This window comes from Neltuma alba, unplaced genomic scaffold (assembly GCF_004799145.2).
Source record: "Neltuma alba isolate B1F8T4 unplaced genomic scaffold, ASM479914v2 tig00011261_pilon, whole genome shotgun sequence".
NCBI lineage: Eukaryota > Viridiplantae > Streptophyta > Magnoliopsida > Fabales > Fabaceae > Neltuma > Neltuma alba.
In genome coordinates, this window is record NW_021635974.1 from 23,350 (window position 1) to 31,075 (window position 7,726).

Sequence of the window (7,726 nt, forward strand, 5' to 3'; positions counted from 1 at the left end):
AATTTGCAGCCACAAAATTAATAATTCAGAAGGTTCCAGGACCAGGCCCACCGTCATATGCTTTGCCTTCTGGGATTGCACATTTTATGTGGTTCACATTCTCTTGTACTGCCTTGGCACCCAGAATAGCAGTAGCTAGAAGGGCTAATCTACTAGCGTTGAAGATGTATTACATATCCTCAGGGATTGTGAATATGCGAGATCCTTATGGCTACAGTTATTGAGTCTCAGATTTCAGTCTCAATTTTTTGCAACTAACTTGTGTGATTGGTTTGCTCTTAACTTAAGAAGAGACCTTGGGAAGAATGGTGATGGTAATTGGCCTTACATGTAGGGTGTCTCAATATGGAAATTATGGTTATGGAGAAATAAGGATGTCTTTGTTGAAGATTTCACCCAGCCTCCGGACCCAGTTCTCATAATAAAGCATAGTTGGTTGCATTATGTGAACATGCAGGTTGCTAAAACTGAGCGCAAGTTTCCCCAGGAAATTGATTCTCGTTGGAGGGCTCAAAATCAACGTAGATGGTGCGGTTACTAAGTCTGAAAGCAAAGCTGGATGTGGTGGAGTTATCCGAGACCATAATGGGGTCTGGGTGGCTGGTTTTAAATACTCTTTAGGATCCTGCAATGTTTCAAAAGCTGAAAAATGGGCAATCTTTAAAGGTCTCAACCTTGCTTGGGAGCTTGGATTCAAGAAAGTTATTCTTGAATCAGATGCAAAGAATATATAGTGGACATGATGATAAACGGTATTAGTGATGAGAGTTGTAGCCTGTTGATGCTTCAGATTAAAAGGCTAATGTGGTATGCTTGGGAGCTGGAAGTGCAGTATATTTCAAGAGAAATAAACAAAGTGGCTGATCATCTACCAAAGGAAGAGATCACGGAATCATCTATTTTAAGTGGGTGTCCTATTAATTTGAGGAAACTAATGGATTAGGAGTGTATGGAATATAATTTAGTCCCCTTGGTTAACCTTTTATTAGTCTTTTAGGCGTTAAGCCTTCTTTTGTATCAAATATATATATGTGTGTGTGTGTGTATATATATATAACATCATAATATTAAGGACTCAATTATCATAATAAGACAAAGAAATTGAATATTTTTGTTAAAAGCATTATTTATGACGCAGTTGCAAAGGAGTGCATATAGAGAATGTGGTTTGAGGGGGGGGGGGAGGGGGAATATAATAATATAAGTGGGTGAATATTATATAAATATGGAATAAGTGATGGCATATGAGCTATCAAAAGTGTTGGCAAGTTGTATGAAAAAGAGAAACAGTTAATTTAACATGCGCATATGGTTATGGAAGGATCGGAGGAAGTTGATTCACGTGGTGGTCTTGTGTCGAATATTCGAATATGATGCGTATACTCCTAATTAATTAATTCTCAGAATCTCTCTCGTGGTGTTGAATTATTGCGTGCTGTGTATGTGATGAGCATTATGTAAGATTTTGTGTGTTTGTGCGATCGATAGCAAAAGAATGACCACACATTCGATCATACAGACATCAACGACAAGTTGTTCCAATAGCAGCGTCATGTATTATACTTATATGATGTTTCAAGCTTAAGTCTAATATTGTTATAATGCGTTTACGTGACAATAAAACAATAGCCCAGAAATGATGAGTAAATTTTATAATATATTAATATTTCTAGTCTTTAATATAAGGCCTTGTTTGACTTTTATTTTGGTCTTAAATATAAAACCCCAATCCACTTTGTCTCTTATATTTATGTATTTTTTCTCAATATAGTCCTTTTAACAACGGTCGTTCTAACTAATACACTTGATTAGCAAGAATAATTTAGAAAAGACAACACCTATTTATTACAAATAACTAACTTAATTTCTTTTCTTAATCTTCTCAAATCAGTCAACTGGATCTTATAAATAGGATCAAAGGTAGTAGTTGTTAACAATTTTACTATAAGGTGATAACTGATCATATCAACAATTACATTGACAATTGCCCTAGCACAATCAACAACTCTAGTATAAGAAATTAACAACTAATTAATGTTATGAAATTAGTATTTAGAATTGTTTGTTAAAAAGTTTGGAGTTTAAGTTTTAGTGTTAAGATACAAATTTGTCTCAAAAATTTTTATTCAGGAATTCTGGTTATCCGAAAATTTTTTAAGACCAAATTTATCCTAAAAGTTTAAAATTGTAGTAACATTGTCTCCTTACCATTAAAAAACTGATGCTAACAGTTAACATTTTTAATGACAAGGGGTAATATTGTTACGATTTTAAACTTTCAGAGAAAACTTATTTAAAAAAAAACTCCTGAATATCCAATGTCTTTGAATGAAAACTGTCGAGACAAATTTACACATTAACCCTGAGTTCTATATATATATACACTCACATATAAAAAAACCTGTATAAATTTGTATATATTTTTATCAATTAAATGGCTTCAAAGGTTTTGTGGTTATATTATGGGTATGTTTGGGTCAGCATTTGCTGACCCAAAAGCAACTTAAAATGAGCTTAAATTTTAAAATAAGCTGGGTTGCAAATCGGACCTGTTTGGCAAAGCTTAAAAGTAATTGGGCCTATGTTAAAAAAGCCTATTTGAACGCCCAATTCCTATAAGCTGCAAGAAGGAGCTTATGACTTAAACCAGAAGAGCTTTTGGCGGAAAACAAAAAAATCAGAAGAGCTGTTGCCCGTTCTGCGATGTCAGGTCTTTTTTTCCTCTCCCATTTGCCTTTTCCTCTCACAAGCATCATTTTCGTTTCCATTTTGGTTTATTAAAACTCAAAAAATATTTTTGATTTTTTAAAAATTTTAAAATTTAATCCACTCATTAAATTTTATTTCTTCATATTATTTTATTTTAATTTTATTTTATTGTCTTAAATCAATTTTTCATCATGTTTCATTATTTATTAAAACTCATGCCCATTTTGGTAATTTTTCAGCCAAACTTACTTTTACTCAACTATAATCCAAACAAGTTTTTACCAATCTCACTTTTGTAAACTAACTTTTCTGAATTCCAATCCAAACACAATTCAGCTTATCTAATTTAACTTTTATCAATTTCACTTTTTCATAAGCTACTTTTTCTATAAACTGCTTTTCCAATCGCTGATCCAAATGGACACTATATTTTGGGGCAGAAGAGATCACGGGTTCAAATTTTATCGCAGGATTGATTACCTTCAAAAATTCACTCATTGTTGCCGGAAGTCTAGAAACTGAATTTTTTAAACCTTAAAGGTTTTTTTTAATAAATGTATACAAAATTTATTTATATTTAAGACCTCAGAGCAGAGTTCACAATAATTTAATAATTTTAAGTGACCTTGAACAATTTTAGGATATTATGTGATACTTTGAAGCAATTTGTTCATATCTATCGTATTCATATGAATGAATATATGCGATAACAAGGTTTTAATAATAAAAAGTTACAAAAAAAGGTTGGTGTACGTATATATGGATAGTTTAGGTGTTAGAAAATGCCAACACGATCTGAAACACATGATTAAACATTAAATAAGAACAAAATTGTAGGACTACATTTACAGAAGATCCATCATTTACGAATCTTAGACTGAGGAATTCTCCATGTGACCACATTCACAACAAATTAAAAAAACACAATTTTGTCAAACATGCATAATGGAGTCCTGTAATTTATTTAAATTAATTTTCTCACTGTTAAAATGCATATTTCATATTTTTATAAGATGTCAAATTCATTGTGATTCATTAACTATTCATTAGTCCCTAATGGAACAAATCAACATACACAGACGTTGAAAGATGTTTAATTAATTTAAACGTCTTTAGTGCAATACTTTTCGTTACTTCACAAGCTTATTACTTCCGGGTAGGGATCGAACTTCTTGATCAATTTTAATTTTTAATCAATTTTAACAAATTTTTTTATTCATGTAATTTAATTATTCGTATCTTATATATGAGATCATATAGAATATATTGTAAGGAATTATGATTTATGTTTATAATTTAGAATATCAACCATATGACCAAATTTTTTTCCTTTCGAAACGTAAAAATATTGAGAAAGATACTTCTTCTGGAGAATAACAGAAAAATATCTCACGAATTTCAAAATGACAAATATGTGTTTTTGACAGATTTTGACTTGTCAAAATTATGGCAAGAGTAGTCAGTTTAATCCATTTATTTTTTTAAAATTCAACAGGTATGTTTCTGTTATTTTCCCTACTTCTTATGTATATTGTTGTTATCCAATTTGATGTTTAATAAAGTTGGGCCGGGCTGGAAGGAAAATATAGTTGGGCCAAATTGTGCAAAACAAAGTAATTGGGCCGATGTTCCGCATTAACGAATGTCTCATCTGGACTAAAGAAATATTCTCATAAATCGGGCCCAAAGACAATTCAAACAACTTCCCATTAGCAGTTTTAACAGGCCATCACATATTCCACCAAAAACAAAATATCGACTAAGTTGATTTTTAGGGACTCATTAGCCCTAAAACAGTCCTGAAAATTGAAAAAAAGTTTTTGAAGATATTTATAAAGGAATACTATTTTGTTACTTGTTGATATGATTTTTTGTTTTTCTATTTTTAATTTCCATGCGAAAATACATTATAATGGAATTAGATAAGTCCAATACAAGGTACAAAATTTAATAAGTAAAATTTCCTACCAAAATTATGGTAAGTTTGGATCTATTGATTTAGGTATAGGAAAATTCTTTCTAAATACAACTAAATTTTATTGGATAATATTCATTCCAATTTTGTCGGATGTCCCCAAAGGGACTTATTGGATAATATTGATCTATGGTACTTCAACTACTTTATCATCTCCTACGTCATCATTTACGGCACCGTTTTGATTTACCTTTTTAATCACATATCTTTTCACTAGTTCTGCTCCCCAATCCCATACATGCAACACCACGTACGTCCCAATTCCACCAATCAAACCATAAGCTATAGAATACGTCAACGGCGTCAGTATTATCGTCATGAACGCTGGGATCGCTTCTCTCATGTCATCCCACTTAATCTCCACCACACATCTCATCATCATCACTCCGACCAAGATCAACGGAGGCCCGACCGCCCACCCTGGTATGGATGCCAACAGCGGGGTAAAGAACAGTGCCAAGAAAAAGTACGTTGCAACAGTTAAAGCCGTTATACCCGTCCGTCCTCCTTCTCGGATCCCCGTTGAGGATTCGATGAATGTTGCCACCGGTGAAGTGCCGAGGAGTGATCCAACCACGGTGGACGCAGCGTCGGACATGAAAGCGAAATACTGACCTTCGAAATCACCATTGAGATCAACAAACCCTGCAAATCTGGCCATTGAATATAATGTACCTGTTGTGTCCAAAATGTCCACATACAAAAACGTGAACAATGCCTCCCAAAAGCTGCCCTTATCCAAACCCTTAAATTTTAGGACACCTACTGTGCTTTCAATCACGTGCACCTCAACTACCTTCTTAAAGTACTCATACCCTGAGTCTCCCTCCTCTGTCTTAGGAAATGCTGTTACGGATGTGTTACGGAACCACGATATTGCGGTTACAAAAACGACACCGTATATCATGGCGCCTTTAATGTTTTTCACTAAGCAGTATGCTATAATTACAAACCCAACCATTCCAAGCCACAACGTTGGACTCTCCATCCTATTGTTCAAACACAGTATGTTATCCGAGGCGGAGCTACCTGGGAGTAAACTGACAGTTCCGTTGGCTGCTGTTATGACCGGGGCTAACGCGGCCCGGGAGGATCTCGGGCAGGCTCCGAGTGTAACTAAGGTTGATGGGCTGTACCCGATGAGCCCAATTCCTTGATTGTTCTGAAGCCCAATGAAAGCCAGAAAGAGACCGATTCCTGCAGCGGAAGAAATTCGGACTGGTCTGGGGACGAGTTTGGCGAGTTTGGCACGAAAGCCGACGGCGGAAATGAGGAGGAAGAGTAAGCCTTCCATGAAGATGGCGGTCAAAGCGGTTTCGTAGGGTGTATTACCCGAGCCGTGAAACCCGACTACAGAGTAAGCGAAGTAGGCATTGCCACCCATTCCCGGAGCCAAAGCCAAAGGAAGGTTGGCAGAGAGACCCATTATAACACAGCCAATGAGAGACGATGCGGCGGTGGCGACGATGAGGTCCTTTCGGGTTTTCTGGAGGCAAGAGGCGTAACCCGGGTTAACCGGCGGGAACTTGCAAGAGTCGTCGGGTTGTATGACACGCTGGCTCGGCGCGGTGCAGCGAGAGAGGGGAATGTTAGGGTCGGAGCAGAGAGGCAGGCAATCGGAGACACCGCAGGTGCCACCAGAGTCGGCAAGGATGCTGGCGTTGACGGCTAGAATGTAAGCCATGGTTAGGAAGGTGGCGGTCCCAGCTCGGAGCTCAGTCGTGAAGGTGGTGTTTCGCTCGGCGAGCTTGAACCGCTTGCCAACACGGCTGTTGGCCACAAAGGAGTTAAGCCGAGCCGAGAGTGATGGCTTCTGCGCTTGGAGCTGAACCTGAGCGGCCATGGATATTGCTGCAAGGTCAGCTTGCAATACTGTGTTCTCGAGCGATGAAGGAGGCGGATTATGTTGATGTGTTGCATTGTATGGGATATAGTATTTATAAATTGGATTGGGTGGGCGTTAAGATGGAGCCCACAATGATGGGTCCCACCGATTCCATGGATTAGAATGAGACGTACGAAATTTCTGAGAGCTTGAGAGAGCTATAGTGATGAAGGTATGAGATTAACGTTGAAAAGCGGAAGGATATAGGAAGGAGAAGCCGGTAATGGCGTTGATGTGATATTATAAATCTTCCACGAAGAGGACTAGAGTAGCATATCTTTACCAAACCAGCTGGTTATGAAGCGGACTTTACTAATCCAAAGTTGTCATCATCATTAACTATATTTACCTAATGAATTAAGCATAATCATCTTCTATCATATCCTATCAGCCTAACTACTAACAACTTCAAATATGGCCAATGTCGATTTTTGGGACTAGAACTAAGTCACACGCCAGGCACGTTAGCTAAGGATGAGGCGCTTTCCATTCAATTTCCTATTGCTCCCTCAGGTTTTAAATAATACTACCTCTGATCTTTAATATAAGATCTTGTTTGACTTTTATTTTAGTCCTAAATATAAGACCTCAATCCACTTTGTCTCTCATATTTATTAATTTTTTTCCTAAGGTGGTACTTTTAACAATAATAATTCTAACCAATACACTTGATTAGCAAGGGTATTTTAGAAAAAACAATACCTATTTATTACAAATAACTAACTTAATTTCTTTCCTTAATCTCTTCAAATTAGTCAATTAGCTCTTATAATAAGGATCGGAGGTAGTATGAGATTTTAATCATCTACATCACAAATAATAAGACTAGTTAAAATTAGTTAAGTTAATTAAATTTAGGGTTAATATAATCTATGGTCCCTTAAATTTCATCTCATTTTGATTTTGGTTCCTGAAATCAGAAATTTTGATCTCTTAAATTTGACCTCATTTTGGTTTTAGTTGTTAAAATTTAAAATAAGTGGTTTTAATTCTTGAAATTTAACCTCATTTTTAATTTTGATACTTATTTCAGGGACCAAAAACACTGTTCCAGGGGACCAAAAATTTTTAGGCAAACCAAAATGAGATCAAATTTTAAGAGGTAAAACTAGTGGTTTGAAATTAATTTTAGGAAAAACCAAAGTGAGATCAAATTT

The 7,726-nt window shown here is 35.8% G+C and overlaps 1 protein-coding gene across 1 annotated transcript; it reads right to left on the bottom strand.

The window, feature by feature from the left end:
- Positions 1-4,729: 4,729 nt before the first annotated feature.
- On the bottom strand, positions 4,730-6,527 carry LOC114763176 (adenine/guanine permease AZG1-like). The gene has a single exon (XM_028952788.1). It carries the CDS (start codon positions 6,525-6,527, stop codon positions 4,812-4,814), a length of 1,716 nt encoding a protein of 571 aa, XP_028808621.1. The 3' UTR covers positions 4,730-4,811.
- Positions 6,528-7,726: the final 1,199 nt, after the last annotated feature.

Bases quoted from the DNA above. Each gene is read 5' to 3' on its own strand.
- LOC114763176 (XM_028952788.1), bottom strand. From the start codon at position 6,527: ATGGCCGCTCAGGTTCAGCTCCAAGCGCAGAAGCCATCACTCTCGGCT.